This window comes from Rhinatrema bivittatum, chromosome 6 (genome assembly GCF_901001135.1).
Source record: "Rhinatrema bivittatum chromosome 6, aRhiBiv1.1, whole genome shotgun sequence".
Classification (NCBI taxonomy): domain Eukaryota; kingdom Metazoa; phylum Chordata; class Amphibia; order Gymnophiona; family Rhinatrematidae; genus Rhinatrema; species Rhinatrema bivittatum.
The window spans coordinates 99,024,507-99,046,702 of NC_042620.1; the positions used below are offsets into that span (position 1 = coordinate 99,024,507).

Consider the following 22,196-nt stretch of genomic DNA (forward strand, 5'->3'; position numbering starts at 1 on the left):
AATGGCAAGAAAAACCAAAGACTCCAAAAGAAGGGCAACACTAACAGTAGTATGAAGACCCCAAGGCATTAAAAGAGGCATAAAGAGTACCAATACAAGTGGCATAAATAGCACAAGGCATCCACAGTTCAGAAAAGCAGCACAACCAGTGGTGTCAACACCCTAGGGCATCATGAGACAGGCAAAACAATACCATCAGTGGCATGAGCACTCCATGGCATCTAAAGAGGGGCCAAGGATACTATCCAGGGTGGCAAAGGCACAAAAGTGGGGCAGTGTGGTACCAACAGTGGCATGAACATCCCAAGACTTTGAGTGAGGGGTATGGCAGCAAGTTAAGGGTTTTCAGTATTACAATACACATTGTAGTGTAAACTCATAAACACACAGCAGACAGCCAATTTTGTTAGAAAAAAGGGAAGCTTGGGAAGAAAAATGCCAGGGGTACCTCTCACACTGCCCAGTATTTGATCTTCTTGAAGGAGGAGTGCTATATGCCCCAGAAAAAAAAACCATTTTCTGCTTCCTGCGGTTGCTCACTAGAGCATACCACACTAGAAACTAAATCCCCTAAACCTTCCTGAGCTACTAGAAGCTCAATGTCCTCTGAATCTATGAATCCCCGAAATGATTAATCTCAATGAGTACTTTCTCCAAGTATATGCTGCAGAAAATGCTCAGGAGGAATTGGGGGAGTGCTATGCTGCTTTTGTGTGATCCATTCCTAGTGTCTTGCTGGGAAGACTGGTTGGGCCATTTTTTTTTCTTATGTCATTTACTATATTTCCGTGATAATATCCCTGCTCCTCTACTGCAGATGGCACCCTCCATTGACTTTGCCTTCTTCTAACCCTCCACCATAGGAACACAGATGAGAATGGGAGTGGACCAGCTTGAGCTTCTTTTTATCATCCCTGCATCTCATTTTCCCCTTCTAATAAAATCTCTCTTGGGCAGGGAATTCCTGGTCTTCTCACTGTTTTCATCAGTAGTGATGCTTGTGCCCCCTAGATCCCTTTGGAGAAAAAGCCTTTGTTGCCACTAACACCATATCTACTTTTTGCTCCCAGAGGCTTTATGGAATTGAAACACTCATTCACTAGTAGTGGCTAGGAATTTTTAGTGTTACAATGAAGTATACTATAGTACTATCTTCTTGCTGACTATGTCTATGTAGACTTCCACTAGAAAATGGCACAGGTCTTGTGACTCCTTTTACCATACATAAAAAGTCAGAGAGAACAAAGAAAAGCTGGTGTGGTATCTGGTCAGTGGTCAGAGATACTGCAGCTGTTAAAATAAAAACTGAATTTTCTCCATGCTCCAATTGCAGAAAGAGAGACACATACTCTTATTCCTGCCTGGTCAATGATACAGTAATTCTGTAGCAGTGAACAGGCAAATTAAATTGCAGTGTCTCCTTTCAAATAGCAATACTATGACAAGGCAAGAACCCAGCTCACCTTGCTTTAAGTTTCTTCTTTCTTTCCATTCCAAATCTTTTTTTAGACTTTTTCTTTTTCAGAATCACAACCTCTTTGTCTGAAATCCAGCAGAGAAATGAAGGAACAAAATGGCAACTGCTTAAAGTTACATTTTGCTATCAGTTTCAAATTTAAAAAAATGTATTAATTCCAATCCATGCAGGTGCCATCTGGGTAGGCTGGTTGAAAAAATGTTTGACCTTGATTAGTCCTGCTCTTTCTTTGTCTCTTCCTAGACCTATCTCTCTGGCTTACTGTGAGTAGGAAAAAACCCCCCTGCAGTTTTGCTTGTCCCATAGACTTGAATGTGATCAAAAAATGAATAGAAATTAAAATTGTCATTATTTTCAGAGGCACTCTCCATTTGTTTCATTTTAAGCTAAATGAAAATGGCCTGTTTTATTTATTTATTTATGTATGTATTTATTTATTTTACTGTTTTTTATACCAGTATTCATTGTAACATCATATCGGTTTACATCTAACTTGTAACGATAGAGAAAATTACATTGACATGGCGAGGCAACTTGGGGGGGGGGGGGGGGGGGGGCAGAGATTAGTTATCAAACATTGGTAGGATCAAACACTGCAGTTAATATTTACAAGTAGAACCAGACATTGCAGTTAATATTTACAAGTAGGGGAGGTAGCTGTGATTGCTGGCGTAAGGGGGGAGGGGTTTGGAGAGACTGAGGTGGGCACAAAGGTTTGATTTGGATTACCCATTTATTTCAAATGAATGTTCAGCCCCACTGATTAGTCAAAGTCCTTAAACTCATCTTTAGTGAGGTAATGTTTTTTGAGATTATTGCTGTTCATTATCTTATTCAGTGAGCTGTTCTTTACATACTAATTAGCAACACCCACGTTTCTTTAAGCTCTGCCCTCTGGCAGTGGAAGAAATATATTTTAGTGTAGAAGAACACCCAGTGACTGCATAAACTTGTCTTTTTTTCATACTATTTTGGAATGCAAACGTGGTTTCTAGAGAGATGGGCAGAATGCTAGTTAGATACTCTAGGACTGATTTATTAAAGATTTGTTTGAGTTCTGTTCTGGCATTTTCCCCTTTGAAAATAATGGAGTTTATTAGTTGCTAAACCTGGTGCAAATTTTGCAGTGCAGAATAATAGTTCATACCATTAATAAATGAGCCCCTTTGAATGATGGTGTTGGTGTTTGTTCTGAAGAGTATTAAGTATAAATCAAAGAGTTATATTTCAAAAGAAGATTTGGAAGGCTTATAAACAAAACACTCCTTTTCCAGAAAATCATCTCTAATTTTTACCCCATTTTTTTAAAAGATAAAATAGAAAACATTGGCTATCTTCCTGCTATTTATACATTTTTCCCTCTTTCCTAAAAGGAAATTGCCATAACAACATTGGGGCGGATTTTAAAAGGGTTACACGTAAAATATACGCGCGTAACCCTTTAAAAACCCTTCTGCGCGCTCCAAGCCTATTTTGCATAAGCCTGGCGACGTGCACAAGCCCGGGACGCGCAAATGTCCCGGGGCTTGAAAAAGAGGGCGGGGAGTGGGTTGGGCTGTCTCGGAGCGGGGCGGGGCCGGAGCCTCCTGGCACAGCGGCCATTTGATCGCAGGCCGGCTGTTGGCTGGCACGCGCAACCTAAGCCTGCCCAGAGGCAGGCGCAACTTCTAAGTTAAAGGTAAGGAGGGGTTTAGGTAGGGCTGGGGGGGCGGGTTAGGTATGGGAAGGGAGGGGAAGGTAGGGGGGCGGAAGGAAAGTTCCCTCCGAGGCCACTCTAATTTCAGAGCGGCCTCGGAGGGAACGGAGGAAGGCTACACGGCTCTGCGCACGTAAGGTGCACAAGTGTGCACCCCCTTGCGCGCGCCAACCCCGGATTTTATAACGTGTGCGGCTGCGTGCGCATGTTATAAAATCGGGTGTAGCTTTTAATATCTGCCCCATTGTGTTTATGTATCTTTCTGTCCTTCCCTAATAACTTTTGATCTGTTTAATTAATTTCATTCAAATTTTTGCCATAAAAAGTAGAGCGCCCAGTCACTGCCAGCTAACACTTTTTATTGCCTGTAACAGACCCGCATTTAGAATCCCTTTTTCTTTTTCTTTCTAATAGGGAAACAGTCCAGTTTAGTTGAAATGTCAGACAGGTTAGAATGTATTGTGATGTCCTTAAGCATTTTAAAGTTTCCCTGCCATTGGTTGGTGTCTGTGATCACCAGCTAACTTGCCTATCTTCCTGTAGGGAAAAATAATCTCTAATGTTTAACGATGTACTTATTACAAAGAAATTTACATAACAAACATAATCATAGCCATATGCAAATTTCTGTACCCAAGAAGGAAATCAGGCATTATGAAATGTTCAAAACATTTCCTTTTTTCTAGTATTCTCCACTTTCAAAGTCCATCTTGCTATCCTGTTCCCCAAGTCATGCTCATTCAGCAATAATCACACTTCATCACCAACAGTTTAGTCTTCTCCCCTGTACATATATCCTTCTCAATATAATTCAAACAATGTTACAGCTTCTTGCTGTCAAAAAGACAAGTTTGCAGTTAAAATATTTGCAGCATATGCAAATATGACAAACCTTGCCTTATATTTTACAATTTTTTTCATCATAGCACCCAGTGAAATCTTTGCATGAAATAGATGATAAACAGCTAAATGTACCTGTTTTGCTGAGCTTCCACATCTTCACATTTTTTAAATTTAATTTTATTATTTAAAAAAAGGATGAAATGTAATGGAACTGGCTAATTTAGCTTTTTTTCCCCCAGATTTTATTGAAAAATTCTCCAATTAAAGGCCCTAACAAATACTTTTGTGAATTTTACAGACTATTTGCAAACTATTTATGGAATTAATATTTAACATTTTATGTGTCTTTTTCCATACCCTCTATGGGTGCTAAAGATAGCTTCTGTAAAAACCAGCAGCACAAATACATGTTGTCACATACTTTGCTTCTTAGGGCATTAACTACTGGGTCAATGGGTCAGCATTCATGGGTATTGTTTCAGACAATGTAATTAGTATCTGAGCTTAATTTAATTTGCTAAAACAAAAAACTTCTTAAAATAGTAGTAATTCATATTAGTTGTATGTCAGTCAGCAGATAAATAAAACAGTTCCAAACACAAAAAAATATTTTGAATTAAATACAAGTATCTGAAATTGTAACTAGAAATTGCATAAAGCAGATTTTTCAAGATTTACATTTAGCTATATAGGAATCATACATGTATTTTAGTAACACACATCAGAAGTAAATTATATAGAAATGGTTCATATTTATTTTACTACTGCTAAGGTTGTTTAACATTGACAATACATTCATGCATCTGATGACATTAAACATTTTCTGCTTGCTAAGAAATATAATAGTCTATATGAGCAAAGCTGATGTGTGATAGCATATGGTTTTAGGCGAAGTGCTGAAGCATCCTACTTCATATGTTAGTGATAGACAATAGTTAAGAGGGTATTGCAGCATTTCTGCATGGATTTATCATTCCTTATGCTGTTTTACATGCAAGATTTATTTCTATGCATGCATTTTCAGGCTCTTTAATTTTGTCTTACCCTCATCCCTTCAAATCGTGACAGGGCTCTTAGGGGTCTCAATGCTCTTAGTGTCCTAAGGGACTTAATGGCACCTAGTTCTGAGTAGCCCAAGGCATTAGCTATTAAGCTAACCAAAGAGACCTACACAAAAACAGAAAAGTAATCATTTTCATTGGGTTTTCAAAGTCCTCAGTACATACATTCTGATGCATTATGTGCCATTGGATTTTCAAGAAGAATCAAGATTGGACATTCTTCACCTGGAATTCCTATTGTGACCTAAAAGAGAACTCTTATGAAAGTTAAAATAGGAAAAAAAGTATGTATCATATTACACTTGTTAATAAACACCTGTTGGCACAGGGAACCATAAATGCCTTACCCTTCACATATATCGCTGGAGATCCATTCAATTTGAAGGAGAACTAAGCCACAAAAATAAAAGGAACCTACAAAAAAGAATACAGGTGAATGTGTACTATTGGCCAATCTGGGTATTGGCCTTATCTTTATGCCTTCAAATCTTGACAATGCCCGAAGAACCTCTGTGCTCTCAAGGTCTACAGAGACAAAATAGTAGCTATTTGGTAATAATAGCCCAAGGCCACAGACAAAAGAAATATTATAGAAACATATTTAATATAATGAATGAATACAAGTTTTAGTAAGTACTTGGTATAAAGGACTAAGATGATAAAGGGAATTTTAGGATGTCAATGCCAACAAAACTCATTTTTCTCAAGCAGTTTTACAATGGAAGGAAATCTTTATTCTAAAGATATAGAGCAAGGACTGGCAGCATTTTTTTTTAGCAGCAAATGTGATCTTAATCAGAGATCTTTTGTGCAAGTGAAGGACAGGAATGTCCCCTTCCCCCCAGAACAAATCCTGCCTTGAGCTGTGTGGAGACTCTAGTCAATTAAATTATGCCTCGTCCAAGCAAATCATGTTTTGTGGGGTGGGGTAGAAGAAATCCCCTCCAAACAAATCCTATAGTCAAAAACGTACCCTTCTCACCTTGTGGACCCAAAAGGATGTGCATTCATTTCAAAAGAATGTGTAAAATTCAAAGAATGAGGCCATTTTCAGAATGAACCAAATAAGTGCCTCCAAATGGAACAAATATTTTCGAGTTCTATATATAGACACAATCCGGATAGCAAAGTTAGCCGGATAAACTTATCCGGCTAACTTTGGAAGCATGTTCAATAGTGCAGACACAATATTATTGAATATAGTGGGCTAACCTTAGGATATCTCATTTACTTAGCCAGATTAAGCCAGCTAAGACATTAAGGTAACTGAATATCGGAATTAGCCAGTTATTTTAGCCGGCTAACCGTTCTCCTCGTGGTTACGTTCCTGGATCAACTCTAACGTATCCAGCTAAATTCTAGCCTCTTAACTTATTAGCTGGCTAGAATTTAGCTAGATAAGGCTGAATGTAGCCGGGTAAGCCATTTAAATGGATAACTATTATTTTATCTGTCTAAATGGCTTTTGAATATGGACCTCTTCATTTTACTCATTTTCGGCAATTTGTGCTTCAAGTTAGGTAGCTTGCACTCATCTCAGTAGTTGCACACAAGAATTGGCAAACTGTGTATACAACTACCAATAATTGGGCAGGCTACTGAACTGTGCATACAAACTGCCAAAAACAAAAAACTGAAAAAAGAAAAAAAAACCCTAAACTAAACAAAGCACAAGATATATACTGCAAGGGAAGAGCTCAGTAACCCACAATCCAGTGGGAGAACTGAGAGGAGAGGATCACCTTGCTGGTGGTTGAAAAGAATCAGTATGTACTGCTTGGGGAAATTTTCAAAACTTCAAAGTATTGGGGAGAAGTAAACTATTGGGGTATATTATTTAATGTGTTTGTGTGTCTGTATTAAATAGATAATCAGAAATGCAGTCAAAAAACATAAGTTTGTGTGTTTTGTATTAAATAGGTAGTCAGAAAGGCAGGGAAAAACAGATGGCTGTGCGTTTTGTATTAAAAAGGTAGAAAGGCAGGGAAAAAACAGAAGTTTGTGTGTTTTGTATTAAATAGGTAGTCAGAAAGGCAGGAAAAACCCAGAAGTTTGTGTGTTTGTAGGACCTTGATCAGAGAGCGACCACAGGCAACTTTGAAGACCCGATGTGAAGGCCCCATGGAATGGAAGCTGAGCCCTTTCATAGGGCTGGACAAGGCACGGAGTGATGACATCATGCATTGGGGCCGCTGGCCCTTTAAATAAAGAGAGGAGGCACACACACCTATGCAAAGACCTGGGGAAGCAGGAGCAGGCAGCAGCATTGGTGGCATTCCTGCCACGAAGATGGTGAAGTCAGTGGCGGCAATCCTGCTGCATGAAGAGGCATCCCAGCGGCGGCTTCCATGCTGTGAACAATGGTGACCCCGCCTGCTGCATACAGTGGCATCAGGCCGTGAGGAGCGGTGGCATCGGTATGGTGCAGCCTAGACTGCAAGGAGGAGAAATGGCAGCTGGACCCTGGCCCGACAGGCACGGCAAGGCAGCAAGAGGTGAGAAGCTACTCGCAGGATGGGCTCAGCGAGCAGCATCATAACAGCACCCACTCCTCAAAGCCCCCCTCTTTAGTCTCTTCTCTATGGCTGAAGACTAGAAGGCATTTTTTTTATAACAGCTGGGGAACTTGGGGGTCCAAACACAAGATCTCCAAAATGCTTGGAAGGAGCTGAAGCTATGAGGCAAAGAAACATACTGAGGAGTAGACACAGACACTATAAAACTCAGAAGAAGGCATGAGCCAGATTGAAGTATTAGTCCGGTTCTTGGTTCTTATTTAATAGAGACAGAAGTGAGGAACACATTAGCGTCATCTTCCTGCTGTTAGCAATGGTGAAGGTAGTAGATTAGGGCATCATTGCTGGATTCTTAGAGGTGAAGGTGGTATACCAGGAGAATGCGTAGCCACACCTGCAGATTACCTCTTGCTCTTAAGTAAGCATGGGTACTGGAATTAAACGGTTGAACAAGAAACTATGATGGATAGTACTCAGGTGATGATGGTACTCAGGTGATGACAAAGGTAAATACAGAAATAACTACCCAAAGAAACACAGAAACAGATGCACAGCAAAGGAAACAAAGAAAACAAACCCTAGTAATCTCTTACAAATAAAAAGGAACAAAATCCCAACAAATGCAATTACAAGTAATTTGTTAATGGTAACTTTCCTGCTAGTAAATAGAGATGTGAATCGTGTGATCGATCATCTTAACGATCGATTTCGGCTGGGGGGGGAGGGAATCGGATCGTCGCAGTTTTGTTTTTTTAAATATCGTGTAAATCGTAAATTGGGGGAGGGTGGGAAAACCGGCACACTAAAACAACCCTAAAACCCACCCGACCCTTTAAAATAAATCCCCCACCCTCCCGAACCCCCCCAAAATGTCTTAAATTACCTGGGGTCCAGTGGGGGGGTCCCGGTGTGATCTTCCACTCTCGGGCCACGGGTGCATTTGATAGAAATGGTGCCGGCGCTACCTTTGCCCTGTCATATGACAGGGCAAAGGTAGCGCCAGCGGGCGGTGCCATTTTGCATTGCATTTGCAATGCAATGCAAAATGGCACCGCCCGTATGGCCATATTGCCGTACTGCAAAATGGCGCCGGCCGAATGGCCATATGGCCGGCGCCATTTTGCATTACGGCAACACGATTCGAGTGCAGGAGGCCGTTCCCGGACCCCCGCTGGACTTTTGGCAAGTCTTGTGGGGGTCAGGAGGCCCCCCAAGCTGGCCAAACATCCCAGGGGGTCCAGCAGGGGTCCGGAAGCGATCACCTACGCTCGCGACGTCGGGGGACAGGAACCAAAATGGCGCCAGCACTACCTTTGCCCTGTCATATGACAGGGCAAAGGTAGCGCCGGCTCCATTTCTATCAAATGCACCCGTGGCCCGAGAGTGGAACATCACACCGGGACCCCCCCACTGGACCCCAGGTAATTTAAGACAATTTGGGGGGGGGGGGGTTCGGGAGGGTGGGGGATTTATTTTAAAGGGTCGGGGTGGGTTTTAGGGTTGTTTTAGTGTGCCGGTTTTCCCACCCTCCCCCTTCCCCTCCCCCTTCCCCTCCCCCTTCCCCCGATTTATGATTTTTGACGATAAATCGGGGGAATTCCTATTATATATCGCCTCTAATGATTTTTGACGATTTAAAATATATCGGACGATATTTTAAATCGTCAAAAAACGATTCACATCCCTACTAGTAAACACTCAATCCATAACAAAGAAATTCCCTATAATCACAGATCTATTATATGACACAAAACCAAGCTTCATTGCAATCACGGAATCATGGTTAAAAAAATCAGACACCGTTTTAAAAAATCAAATAGCACATATAAACTATTATGTCCCCAGAATAAATAAAAGAGGTGGGGGGGGGGGCCTACTACTAATAATTGAAACAAAATGTAAATGTAAATGTAAACTTATCCCGATAACACCTCCTAGAAACCACGAAATTGCTCTGTTCGACACTAACAACTTACAAATTTGCCTGATATACTGCCCCCCAAGCCTACTAGAATTAAACATCTCCCCACTAATTTAATTCCTATCAACACACAAATACTTCAAAACTCACCATTGTACTAGGTGATTTCAACCTACATATGGACGCAAATCCTTTATCCAACACCTGCCAAACATTAATGGATATCATGATGGCACTAGGCTTCACTCTAACAACTGACAAACTCACTCACAAAGCAGGACACTCTCTTGACTTATCGTTTATCAACCACAGCCACTTAGAACACATTAAAACTGAATATACACAGATCCCATGGTCAGATCACTTCCTCATACAATCCTCTATCAACTATACTAAACAACAAGTGACACAAAAAAAGGAACCCATTGAATTTAAATATCGCCCAATTTATAACATAGAAACCCTGAAAGACAAATCAGACGAAAAACTTACAGAAATAGACTACACCAACTGCTGCTCCGCTACAACAGCATGGATGCGAACAACCAAAAATTTAGCTGATGAGATAAACCCAATAAAATGTATTAGCATAAAAGAACCCAAAGAAACAAACCCCTGGCGTAATGAAAAGTTAAAGGAAGTAAAAAGAACTCTGAGGAAAAAAGAAAAAGAATGGAGAAAAAATAAAACAACTGAAAACCTAACCAAATACAGAAAACATCTAGCCTACTATAAACAAGTAATTCTCAACGCAAAGAAAACAATATTACAGCACTAAAATAAAGAAATTCACAAATAATCCAAGAACTCTATTTACCCTAGTAAAAAATCTCACCAATGACAAATCTGAATCACTTCCAAACCTACCAGTAAATAGATGTAATGAAATAGCTACCTTTTTCTTGACAAAATTACAAACCTAAAAACAAAAATTCCAAATATAACTAAACAAAAGATTAAAATGCAAAAAAGAGACATTAGTCAATGTGTTCTAAGTGGCTGTGGTTGATAAACGATAAGTCAAGAGAGTGTCCTGCTTTGTGAGTGGGCTTGTCAGTTGTTAGAGTGAAGCCTAGTGCCATCATGATATCCATTAATGTTTGGCAGGTGTTGGATAAAGGATTTGCGTCCATATGTAGGTTGAAATCACCTAGTACAATGGTGAGTTTTGAAGTATTTGTGTGTTGATAGGAATTAAATTAGTGGGGAGATGTTTAATTCTAGTAGGCTTGGGGGGCAGTATATCAGGCAAATTTGTAAGTTGTTAGTGTGGACAACATTCAATGAAATATCAGAACTAGAAGTCGAAGCTATGCTAAAAAAGCTAAATCCCACACCACATGCATATGACATAATACCAACCATAGACATAAAAAAAGTAGCCAACTCAGTTTCCCCGATATTAACAAAGATTATTAATCTATCCTTAAAGGAAGGAACCATGCCAGATACACTAAAAGGGGCAATCGTAAAACCAATTTTAAGAAAAAAAACAGCGACCCACTCATCCTAAGCGATTACAGACCAGTATCAAATTTACCCCTCATTGCAAAATTAATAGAAAAAACTATACAAAATCAATTAGCGGAACACTTAGGGGTAGATTTTACGCACACGTGTACTTTTGTTCGCGCACCAGGTGCAAACAAGAGTACGCGGGATTTTAATAAATACGCACATAGTCGCGCCTATCTGTTAAAATCCAAGATCGGCGCACGCAAAGCTGAGCAAAATTGGCAGCCTGCGTGCGCCAAGCCACGCAGCTGGCCTCCGTTCCCTCCGCCTCCCCCCCACCTTCCCCTCCCTTCGCCTACCTAACCCACCCCCCAGCCCTATCTAACTTCCCCAACCTTTATTGCAGAAGTTACGCCTGCTCGAGGCAGGCGTAACTCGTGTGCGCAGGCCGGCTGCCAGCGCGCCATGTTCTGGTCCGGGGGCTGGTCCGGAGGCTGCGGCCATGCCCCCTGGAACGCCCCCGGGCCGGAACCATGCCCACGGCCCTGGGCCGGAACGCCCCCGGATGATGCGTCGCTTCAACACCCCCCCCCCCCCCGACATGTCCCCGACACGCCCCCCCCCCAGGAAAGCCCCAGGACTTACGTGTGTCCTGGGGCTTAGGCTCGGCGCGCGCAGGGGGGGGTTTGAGGTAGGTTTTCGGGGGATACGCACGTAACCTATGCGTGTAACCCTTTGAAAATCTACCCCTTAGAGAACAACAATATCCTGTACCCAATCACAACATGACTTTCACAAACACTACAGTACAGAGACACTACTGCTTGTGCTAACAGACAACATGATGAGAGGTTTCGACAGTGGTAAACACTACATTTTAATGATGCTAGACCTGTCAGCAGCATTTGACACAGTAAACCATGAAATTCTATTAGATAGATTAGAAGAAATAGGATTAAGTAACAAAACAATAAAATGGTTCAGATCATACCTAAATAACAGACATTTCCAAGTACAGATCAAAGACATAATGTCAGAAAAAATAAACCTTCAAACTGGAGTTCCACAGGGATCAGCCCTATCTGTCACACTATTCAACATATACTTGTTGCTGTTATGTCACCTGCTGGCTGTTCTAGGCATCTCACATTACATATATGCTGATGATATCCAATTAATAATACCCATCGATGACACAATTGAAAGAACATTAAACATAGCTAACATGTATCTAGATATCATCAAACAGCTGCTAAACCAAATGGAATTAGTTATCAATATAGAGAAAACAGAATTCCTATATTTAGAACGAAAAAATATACAGATCATTCAAAACCCAATCACACTCAAAAACAACCAAAAAATAGAATTAACAGAGAAAGTGCGTAAACTCCGGGTGATAATTGACACAGAACTAAGCATGAAACAACATATATCTTTAAAAGTAAAGGAAGGTTATGCCAAATTCATGATTCTTAGAAGACTAAAACCATTACTAACAACTAGGGATGTGAATCGTTTTAGGACGATTAAAATTATCGTCCGATAATTTTAATATCGTCTTAAACCGTTATGGAACACAATACAATACAGATTCTAACGATTTATCGTTATAAATCGTTAGAATCGTGAGCCGGCACACTAAAACCCCCTAAAACCCACCCCCGACCCTTTAAATTAAATCCCCCACCCTCCCGAACCCCCCCCAAATAACTTAAATAACCTGCGGGTCCAGCGGCGGTCCGGAACGGCAGCGGTCCGGAACGGGCTCCTGCTCCTGCATCTTGTCGTCTTCGGCCGGCGCCATTTTCCAAAATGGCGCCGAAAAATGGCGGCGGCCATAGACGAAAAAGATTGGACGGCAGGAGGTCCTTCCGGACCCCCGCTGGACTTTTGGCAAGTCTCGTGGGGGTCAGGAGGCCCCCCACAAGCTGGCCAAAAGTTCCTGGAGGTCCAGCGGGGGTCAGGGAGCGATTTCCCGCCGCGAATCGTTTTCGTACGGAAAATGGCGCCGGCAGGAGATCGACTGCAGGAGGTCGTTCAGCGAGGGTTCCGGCGCCTCGCTGAACGACCTCCTGCAGTCGATCTCCTGCCGGCGCCATTTTCCGTACGAAAACGATTCGCGGCGGGAAATCGCTCCCTGACCCCCGCTGGACCTCCAGGAACTTTTGGCCAGCTTGTGGGGGGCCTCCTGACCCCCACGAGACTTGCCAAAAGTCCAGCGGGGGTCCGGAAGGACCTCCTGCCGTCCAATCTTTTTCGTCTATGGCCGCCGCCATTTTTCGGCGCCATTTTGGAAAATGGCGCCGGCCGAAGACGACAAGATGCAGGAGCAGGAGCCCGTTCCGGACCGCTGCCGTTCCGGACCGCCGCTGGACCCGCAGGTTATTTAAGTTATTTGGGGGTGGGGGATTTAATTTAAAGGGTCGGGGGTGGGTTTTAGGGGGTTTTAATGTGCCGGTTTTTCGATTTTTCGATTTTTTAACGATTTTTCACAATTTTTCACGATATTTTACCCCCCCAAACGGCAACAATACGATTCCCTCCCCCTCCCAGCCGAAATCGATCGTTAAGACGATCGAGGACACGATTCACATCCCTACTAACAACCACCAACTTTCGATCAGTGTTACAAGCATTAATTTTTGCAAGCACGGATTATTGTAATGCCCTACTACTAGGTTTACAAACACCATGATAAGACCACTCCAGATACTACAAAACATTGCGGCAATAATTCTGACTGGTAAAAGTAAAAGAGACCATGTCACCGAAACCCTAGTCAAACTACACTGGTTACCCATTGAGCAAAGAATACAATACAAAACACTATGCATCATACATAAATTAATACATAATGAAAAAGCAGAATGGTTGAACACAGCCCTTCGTGTACATGTCCCTCATAGAAACCTGAGATCAGCTAACAAAGCACTCCTAACCATTCCCTCCATCAAAATAGTAAGACTAACCCAAGAAAGGGAAAGGGCATTATCCTTAGCAGGTCCCTTACTATGGAACACCATGCCTTTAGAGATCAGATTACAAAGAGACATCAAAATCTTCAGAAAAAGTTTAAAAACATTGCTCTTTAAACAAGCATATCACAAAGAGAATGGAGAATAGAACCCAGTGAAGTGTAGGATGCAGACAGTAGAACGCCCACACACAACACCCCTAATCATGATGTGTGTATTTTATTTTATCTTAATTTTTTGTTCACCACCAAAAGATAAGATATAATTATTAATCTATTTTGGTACTTAAAACTGATACAGATAGAAATGGACATGATTTATCACACTCACCAAGTAACATTGATCATACAACTATGTTACCGTAACTTGATGGCACCTGTGTAGTTGATATAATTTAATACATTTAGCAACATTAATTTATGTGCTTTATTGTAAACCGTTGTGATGGTATATATCTTAATGATGGTATAGAAAAGATTTTAAATTAAATTAATTTAATTAAATTAGGAGAAGCATCGTTGTTCCCCTTGATAGTAGATGTGGTATGAACTTACGGTTGACAGGCAGAATGAAATTCAGGGTTACCAACCCCCAGGTTTTTGAAGAACCGATGATAGGTAAGAATAGTCCCTTTTATAAGCTCAAGGAGGGAATTGCACTTTAAGTATAATCTGCATGTTAATGCAGGCTCCCATACAGCAGTGAATTTGTTCCTTGAAGGAGCTTGGTAGTCGATAGATGTAATTGCTCAACTTTACACAGGATATTGTCTTCTTGTAAGGGATCTCCCAGAATGGCTTGGTAGGTGTAAAACTCCCTCAGCCTCAAATCAGACGAGCTGCTTCAAGGTTGGTAGTAAGGCTCAAGGAGGCAAAGCTTGAGAAAAGCATAGGATTCCAACTGATGTCTATTGAACGCTTGCTTTTTAATCCTCCCGGGATAAAGTTAAGTTGTACTTCCAAAGATGCTTTAGAATGAGAAAAATTTGCTTAATGCTATCCTGGTACAGGTATTACAGGCTCTTTCATTGTCATAGATGGATACCCATCTTGCCCAGTCATAGAGGGAAGTCTCAAATGGATAGTAAGTGCAGCTGATGGCAAAGCATCCTTGCAAGGACAGCGTTTACAATTTGGTGTAAACAACTTGAGAGATGGGAGAAGTTCTTGGTTCTTCTTTTTTTTTTATATTTTTTATTTATGAATATTATACATTACATTTTCAAGAATAATAACTTGAATTTGCAAGCAGAATACATATTTGAAAAAAAGAAAAACAGAAATACATAACTTAAGGTAAACAAGGCTTCTGCATATCTAATCCCCCACTTGGGATCCAATCACAACCACAGGAATAATAACATATATAGGATATGGCGTCTGAACAGGAGGTATTAATACGTGTTTGAATTCAGCCACAACTATTAGCACTATTCAACAACTACTGGGGATGAGGTAATTACAGGTATCTCTTTATTTTTCAAGAAATTATTAAGTTGAGAGGGAATATAAAAAATATATGTGGAATTTTTATATTTAATCATGCATTTGCATGGAAATTTTAATAAGAAAAGAGCACCAATTTGCAAAACCTGAGGCTACATTTAAAGAAATTGTTTCCTTTTCAGCTGTGTTGCCCTAGCCAGATCTGGGTAAACACTGACATTCAAGTCCAAAAATATTTCTTGATGATGTCGGAAGAACATTTTCAAAATCCACTCCTTGTCAGATTCCAATAAAAAGGAAATAATTAAGGTTGAAGATTTGACCTGTTCTTTTTGAGTTGTTTCTAGGATTTTAGTAATGGCCAAATCAGAGATCATAGGTGTCAAGACTTGTAGACCATTTTGACATGTAATATTCTTTTTAAATGGAGGAATATAATAAATTCTGGAAACGAGAAGTATAGTCTGTTCAGGTATTTTCAATATCTCTAATAAGTATTTCTTCCACATATCCTTAGGTGTTCTCAAAGGATCTTTAGGGAAATTTATAAATCTAAGATTCTTACTTTTACCCTGATTCTCAAGCTGCTCCATCTTGTTGGAAAATAATTGACTTTCTTTTATAACACTCTGAGTTATATTAGAGACAGCCTTGATTTCTTCCTTCAAGGAAAAACAAGTTTTCTTCTTTCCCTTGACATAATTTTTCACTATTTTTAGTCTGGTGTCCATACTTTTATTTATATCCATTACAGGTTTTAACTGTTGGAAATAGGTGGTCCTGCGCCTCCTGGCCAGAGCCCACCCTTAACCAATGCGCCGGCCCCCACGAAGGACGGTGGCATGACAGGAAGAGGGGGGAGGAGAAGCGTGCAGCGACTGGGACTATCCCCCCGTACGAACGCAATGCCATGGCACTAAGCCCCGCCCCAGGCTTCAGCACCTAGAGGGAGCATCAGCGGCGCTGGCTGATGACATCATCAGCCCTTTAAAGGGCCGCAATGGAGGCCCAGGAACCCCTTTTTATCACGTGCCGGCAACTCCTTATGATCTCTTTGCTTCAGGGGCTCCTTTTCGCCAGAGGCTCCTAATCACCTCTTTGCTTTGGGCTCTCCTTCTTGCTGGATGCTCCTACTCATGTCTTTGCTTCGGGCCAGTGTGGCACGGCACGGCCTGTGAACCGCGGGCCCCGGAACGCTCCTTTCCGTTGGAAAACTCCTTTCCGTTCGAAAAAAATCAGCAGAACCAGGGGTCACGATTTGAAGCTCCAGGGAGGAAGACTCAGAACCAATGTCAGGAAGTATTTCTTCACGGAGAGGGTGGTGGATGCCTGGAATGCCCTTCCGGAGGAAGTGGTGAAGACCAGAACTGTGAAGGACTTCAAAGGGGTGTGGGATAAACACTGTGGATCCATAAAGTCTAGAGGACGTGAATGAAGAGTGGGTGGCTCGTTGGAATGACGGCTACTATCTGGAGATAATACTCTTATTCAATAAACATACACACGGTTAATGTGACTCCAACATTGCTCTAAGTTTCAACGGCAAGAGGAAATGTGGAAAAAAGGATTTGCATTCACAAAAAAGCGGGGAGTAGCTTGCTTGTTACGGAGCTATTACCCCAAACCAAATAAGCCTGATACTTCACTTTCAATGCATATCCAGCATAGCTCTCTACTTCAACGGCAGGGGAGAAAGTCTGATACTTCACTTTCAATGCATATCCAACATAACTCTCTGCTTCAACGGCAGGGGGAATGAAGAAAGGTGGATCTATATACAGACAACAACCAATAAGGACTGAATTATTTAGTCTGGGTGGGCAGGTGCGCATGGGTGTGGCTTGCTTATTGCGGCGGTTACTACCCTAACTAATTGGGCTAGATATTTCACTTAGATGCAGTTCCAATATTGCTCTCTCATGAATGGTGGGGGTGGAAGGGAAATAGAACCAAAAGGTTACTAAAGTGCAAAAGTTGCTGGGCAGACTGGATGGACCGTTTGGTCTTCTTCTGCCATCATTTCTATGTTTCTATGTTTCTTTCATGACCAGGAGCAGGGTGGCGCCGAGGGTGCCCCCACTCCCCACAGGTGAGTCCTGCCTGGGCAGCGGGTGAGGAGTGCTGGAGGTTCTCGCTTCCGCAGGATGTGATGGGAGACCATAGCTGGGGGGGGGGGGGGGGGGAGCAGAGGCGGGGAGCAGGAGGGGGCTGCAGAGGAGGCAGGAGAGGGGAGGAGATTCGAGCATTTGGGGAGGGCGAACATGCTTCAAAAAAAAAAAAATGAAAGGGGAGAGAGTGCTCGCATGATTGTGTTCATGTGCAACGTGGGCAGCCCAGTGTTAGGGGAGGATTGTTGGTTCCTCACGCCTGTACAATGGGATGGGCCTTCTGTTGGAGGCACCATGTCAGTTGCGGGTATGGGTTGGGTTGGGGTGGGACCCTCATGAGCCAGAGGCATTGACACTGAGGACGAGATGAGGGCGGAGCGGCTGGGGCCGGTGCAGGGGAGTAAGAGGTGGGAGCTGGGGGCTGGGTCCTCCTGGGGGCGCTCTCTCACTCTCTTCCCTCCCAGACATCTTTGTTTGTGGTTGTTTTATGAACCAATGATGGCTAGGAACAGAGTCAGGTCTCTGTGAGATGAAACACTACTTGGTGGTGGAGGGTCTATGGGGCAAGTTCTTTCCTTTTAGTGGCTGCCTTGAGGTCAGTATCTCACAGTGTACTCGTGGTCTGCGTGAAGCAGAGGCTTAAGCTCTGCATCATCAGCTGGCAACATGCAAAGCTAATATATATCAGATGTTTTTGGGGCAATGTGAATTTGGGGCCACTTTGAGCAGCCCCTTCTTCTGAGGGCATGTCACCTTGCCAACTTAGGATATCTTACAAGCAAAGCTTTATTTTATCGGGGTTACTTTACTCACATGTTCGGTCTAAGGAGGGACCCAGGTGAGGTGAGGTCCAGCATTGGGGCGATTTCACCGCCTCTGTTGGGGACGCTGAGGCTGGTGGTGGTTTCAATGGCAGCAGTGAGCGGCCAGGGTTGGGGGACCGCGCTGAGGGCAGAGCCTTGGATGCTAAGTGGAACACATCAGAGAGGAGGAATAGCATAGTGTTTTGAGCAGCGGGCTATGGCCCAGTGAAACCAGGGTCATATCCCATGGTCACTACTCTTGACCTCAGGCAAGTCATTAAAAGGAGTCGAGGCGAAAACCAAGGAAGCTAAGGTTCAACTCCCACAGATTTTTCTTGTGACCGCAGCCGAGTTATTCCTCGCATCTGTGTAGGAAGGCAATGGGACACACTATGGAAATGGTGATCAGGGGCGCTAGCCGCCAGGTCCCCTACTTGGACCAGCCCAGCGGCAGTTGAGAGATAGGAAAAATATATATATATAAAAAAAAAAATGTGTTCACACCAGAGCTCCCACGGAGGTCTACAGCCACAAGTCAGCTGAAAGCAAGTGGCAGTGACCCGTTACCGATGACTAAGGCACTAGACAAGGAATCCAGAGGCCCACCCGCACTTACCACCCTATCAGAAATATGGGAAGGTATGCCCAAGCAACTGTGCAAAAGAATTCAAAAAAGAAAATGCATAGATATCTTTAGTATACTGCATGGATGATGCATATCCGAGGACAGAAACTGAAGGACGGCTTGGCTCCGATAGAAAAGGAGATGAGGATTCCAAAGAATATCGTTAACTGGATAAAGGCATTTCTTCACATGACAAGCATGGTGGGACATCGGGACCCTTCACAATATGGTCACATGTTAAGTTACGCAGTCAACATCTTCCAAGCATATCAAGACCATGAAGGTTGGGCCTGGATCAACTATGACGAGAAATGCCAGGACGAAAGGGAGGAGAATCGGTTCATGGCACGGGGAACGCAAGATGTCAGTCTCTGGATACAGCAGATGACACGCAAAATGGCAGATCAAGGAATACGCTCAAGAAACCCAAGAAGGCCATCTCCCAGCAGGCATTCAGTCAGGCGGGCACAGTCACAGGACAACACATGCTGGCATTATAACAAAACAGCTTGCACATTTCACCCACTGATGAAGTGCCCAAAAAGACCTACAACAGGGAGAGAGGTTAAAACCACCTAAGAACCTGCAGTTCGGAAAAGCATCATCACCCATGAAGCTGGAGACAATGATACCATGGCTGGAACTTTACCCACACCGTCAAACATGCACAGAAGATGGAGAGGATTTTGAGAAGGATTCATCATTCCATTCCAAGGCCAGATAAAGGGAACAAAGATTAGCAATGCATCATCTGCAAACCCAACATACAGACATAGTGCAAAAGAAGTTGGAAATCGAATTGGCACTCAGAAGGATGGCCGGTCCTTTTCCGCAGCAATTGTTCTAGAAAGAAAAAGGCAAATTCCAGCTCATTCAGAATTTGCATACCCCCCCCCCCCCCCCAGGAACATCTGTAAATGACCAATTGCCCCCTGAGGAGTGCTCGGTGCAGTATGCATCCTTTGATTTAGCAGTAGCGATGATCAGAACATCTGGTGGGGGGGCTCTTACGGCAAAAAGCTGACATAGAATTGGCCTTCAGACTCCTTCCAGTACACCCAGGAAGTTTCCCTTTACTGGGGCTCGCATTCAGGAAGCAATATTACTTTGATAAATGCATGCTGGTGGGATGTTCAGTCTCATGTGCTTATTTCGAGCTATTTAGCTCGTTTTTGCATTGGGTGACAGCGCAAAAATCAGCATCAGACAACATTATTCACTATTTAGACTACTTCGAGATCAAATACCTGTTACGGGAATTCCAGTCCATTGCTGAGGATTTCGGTGTTCCTTTGGCGCACAGCAAGACCGAAGGTACGGCAATAATCATTTCCTTCCTTGACATCGAGCTGGATTTCCAACAAGATGGTAGCCAGGCTCCCTGAAGAAAAGGTCGAAAAACTCCGCAGCTTAATATAGCAAGCATCATCATCAAAGAAGATAACTCTACGAGTTGCGTAATCCATCCTGGAAACCTGGAATTTGCATGTCGGGTTATTCCCAAAGGAAGAGCCTTCATGAGAAGACTAGCAGCAGCCACAGTCGGGATACAGCGACCCCATCATTTCCTAAGAGTTTCAAAGGATATACGCATGGATTCTAAGGTACCAACAGTGGACGAAGCGGGGACACCCATGCGGGCGCACATATGGAGGATGGGTCTGCAACCACCTTCGAGTTGGTGTGCAGATATGTAGAACCATCTACATTGATGTCATATGGCCAGAGTTATGACTACATGACTGAGTTTCTGAGAGAAAGCAGATGAAGATAAGGCCACATTACCGACATCATAATTGTCAAATATGTTGCTACGGTGAAAGAGAACAGTTTATCTAGAAATGCCATAATAAAACATCTGGCTGACCTGTCATTCCTTTTAAAGCATGCAGGTGGGGTGACCCCACTAAGTCCTTCCTTCTGAAGAAGATGAGGACAGGATGGTCAAGGAAAGTAGGGCTTACCATCGATAGCAGACACCCCATTACACACAACATGATGAGGACGCTCTGGACCCTATTAGCATTGATTTGCATGGCTAAGTCTGAAACGGAACTATTTCATCTGGCCTTCTCACTCATTTTCTTCAAAGCATAGAGAGTGAATAAATTGGCTGCTGCCAACAAAGATGGCACAGGAAATAGCGGATTACTTAGGAGGAATGGGTTGGATGCCATACACAAGTCCAAAACAGACCACACGGTTGCTAAACGTGTGGCAGGGCGTGACACCTGCCCAATACGCAATACAGAAAAGTAGTTGGCAGTGCGGCCAGATGGGGGGATGCACCTGCTGATTCATGCAGACAGAACCCTCTTAACCAGATATCAACTTGAAGCGGTACTTAAAGCAGCAGTTAAGAAAACGAATTTGGACACAAAGAAATTCACCACGCACTCTGTCAGAATTTGTGCAGCTACAAGCGTGGCACAAGCTGGACTTCAAGCAGCCACAATAAAGAGAATTGGACGATGGCGATCCAATGTGGTCGATATGATGGAGCTTATGGTCTAGGGGTAAGGATATGTGGTTTGTATCTAGGTAGTCTGGGTTTGTGTGGGGTAACCCACGAAAATTTCTCTTTGGATAGAGACCACATCTAACCAAAATTCTTAGTTATATCTTGCAGATCTGCCACAGGCTAAGCATTTAGATTGGATCATTGATCACTCCTATATACAGTAGGCCACTAAGAGACCACACGGACGTCCCACACTAAGGACTGGAAATGCAAAGGTGAGTCGTCACATGGATGGGAAAGCCCGACACACATTGGGAACAGTTATGGTCCCTACTACGGCACTCGAAGGCTGCTCTGGAAGTAATAGTAATACAACTGGGTGGCAAGGACCTGTCCTCATTGAAGGCTGACGGTTACGACAAATTTGATAATGCTCTACAGGATGCCATCAGGGCATAGTCCGACAAAGGAAAAAGACACAGGCCACAGCTTATTCATTAGATGGGGAGACACGAGGCAAGGATCCTCCCTACCTCGTGTCTTGGTTGGGCATATTGTAAGTGGTGCTGGTGACATCACAGGACGGTATGGTAGCCGTTCAGCACCTTGGGTGGCGCAAAAAGTTGGGGGCGCGGAATGCGCCGATGGTTCGGGGCCCCCTTGCTTGGGGACAAGGCAGGGGGCCCATAGAGTAAGGCTGCCTTGCTTGGTCCCTAAGGCGGGCAGCAGTGGAGACATCATACTGGCTCGGGTACCCAGGGAAGTTTTTCATGATGTGTTAAATAAAAGCTGTGGCCTTATTTTACC

The 22,196-nt window shown here is 43.1% G+C and overlaps 1 protein-coding gene across 1 annotated transcript in view; it reads right to left on the reverse strand.

Moving 5' to 3' along the window:
- Window positions 1-22,196, reverse strand: part of LOC115093623 (sodium channel protein type 2 subunit alpha-like) — a 655,694-nt gene that overhangs the window by 138,499 nt on the left and 494,999 nt on the right. Inside the window, exon 21 of the mRNA XM_029605639.1 lies at window positions 5,061-5,183. Coding sequence (XP_029461499.1) covers window positions 5,061-5,183 — 123 coding nt within the window. The remainder of the gene's footprint in view (window positions 1-5,060; window positions 5,184-22,196) is intronic.